The 1,294-nt window shown below is 39.6% G+C and overlaps 1 protein-coding gene across 1 annotated transcript in view; it reads right to left on the bottom strand.

Moving 5' to 3' along the window:
* LOC101863920 (doublecortin domain-containing protein 2) overlaps positions 1 to 1,294 on the bottom strand; it is a gene marked incomplete in the record, with an annotated part of 83,085 nt that overhangs the window by 26,365 nt on the left and 55,426 nt on the right. The window contains 1 exon segment of the mRNA XM_035971228.1: positions 289 to 312. Coding sequence (XP_035827121.1) covers positions 289 to 312 — 24 coding nt within the window.

The raw sequence follows: 1,294 nt of genomic DNA, 5'->3' as shown, positions 1-1,294 counted from the left end.
TCTCTCTCTGTGTGTGTGTGTGTGTGTGTGTGTGTGTGTCTGAGAGTAAGTGTAGGTATTTGTGCTTGAGTGTGTGTCTGTGTGTTTGTATAGTATCTTCAGAACTGTTTCAAGCTTCTATACGAAGAAGCTTTTCAAGAGCAGCTTTAAACTTTGATCTTCAGATAATTCAGAATTTGTTCCTTTAGAAATTCACATTGCCGAATTTTGCCTTCCAAAATATCATGAGCAAAATCGGCGGTTTCTAGAGTGTGAAAATTGTGTATCTACTTTGTCTTAAACACTTACCCTTCTATGATCAGTTTTTTCTTCCTGCAACAGAAAAGAATCAAAGAATTAAAAACAAAAAACAAAAAAGGTTCCGCTATAAACAGCTACATTCTGTAATCTCAAACAAGAAATATTACACAATACTTTGTATGCACGCGTTTTACTCTCTTATCGACCCAATTTTAGATAGTTTAGGAGGTCGACTTCGACTCTTCCGGCCATTAGCAACCTGCGAGCGGAGAGGGATACAATATCACAGCAGAAATACCGAGATACTAGATCTAGATATAAAAAAGAAATTTTATTCTCCCTACTCGGACATCGAGCTTGGGTCTCCTACGTGCTACGGGGAAGTGCCTAACTGCAACACCGTACACAACACTTCATACATGACTGCAATGTCCCCCCAGAAACACAATGAAATAGATAGTCAATGTTCATTGTACAGGTAAAGAATTAAAACCAGCAAAGATTATAAGTCCGGCTAGCTTCTTTTTGACCGACTTAAGTGGAAGAATAAGACCAGAAAAATCCTCTCGACACCGTGTGGTGCAGGCGGATATAAAAGGTAAAGAGCAAAGAATAACAGTAGGTAAATCTCCTTTTAACCTTTTCTGTCCATTCTTAGACAGAGATTAAACACTTGTGTTTTATTCGGTTCCTGTCTATGGAAAACTTGCAATTGCAATGATAAAAGTAAAAGTAAAAACGTGAAGAAAGCTAATCTTTTGCAAACAAATAAATGGCGTAAAGGGAAAGAATCATGTTTTACTATTTCGCCGGCATAACACGTAGTTGTTTCCCCTCAACAATAGTCTTTGCAAGACTCATTCACATTAACACATACAATCAAAATCGCGCGCGGGCACCCCCACACACACACAAGCACACACAGACACACACACACACCTCCACCTTCCAAGCCTCCTTTTGGTCTATGGGTACCTCTGTATGGGTATGCCTGGACATGTGCCTCTTTCTGTCTTTCTCTCAATCTCTCTCTCTCTCTCTCTCTCTCTCTCTC

This window comes from Aplysia californica, unplaced genomic scaffold, assembly GCF_000002075.1.
Source record: "Aplysia californica isolate F4 #8 unplaced genomic scaffold, AplCal3.0 scaffold00400, whole genome shotgun sequence".
Taxonomy (NCBI): Eukaryota; Metazoa; Mollusca; class Gastropoda; order Aplysiida; family Aplysiidae; genus Aplysia; species Aplysia californica.
The sequence above is the reverse complement of the archived record's forward strand: the minus strand, read 5'-3'. Positions and strand labels throughout refer to the sequence as shown.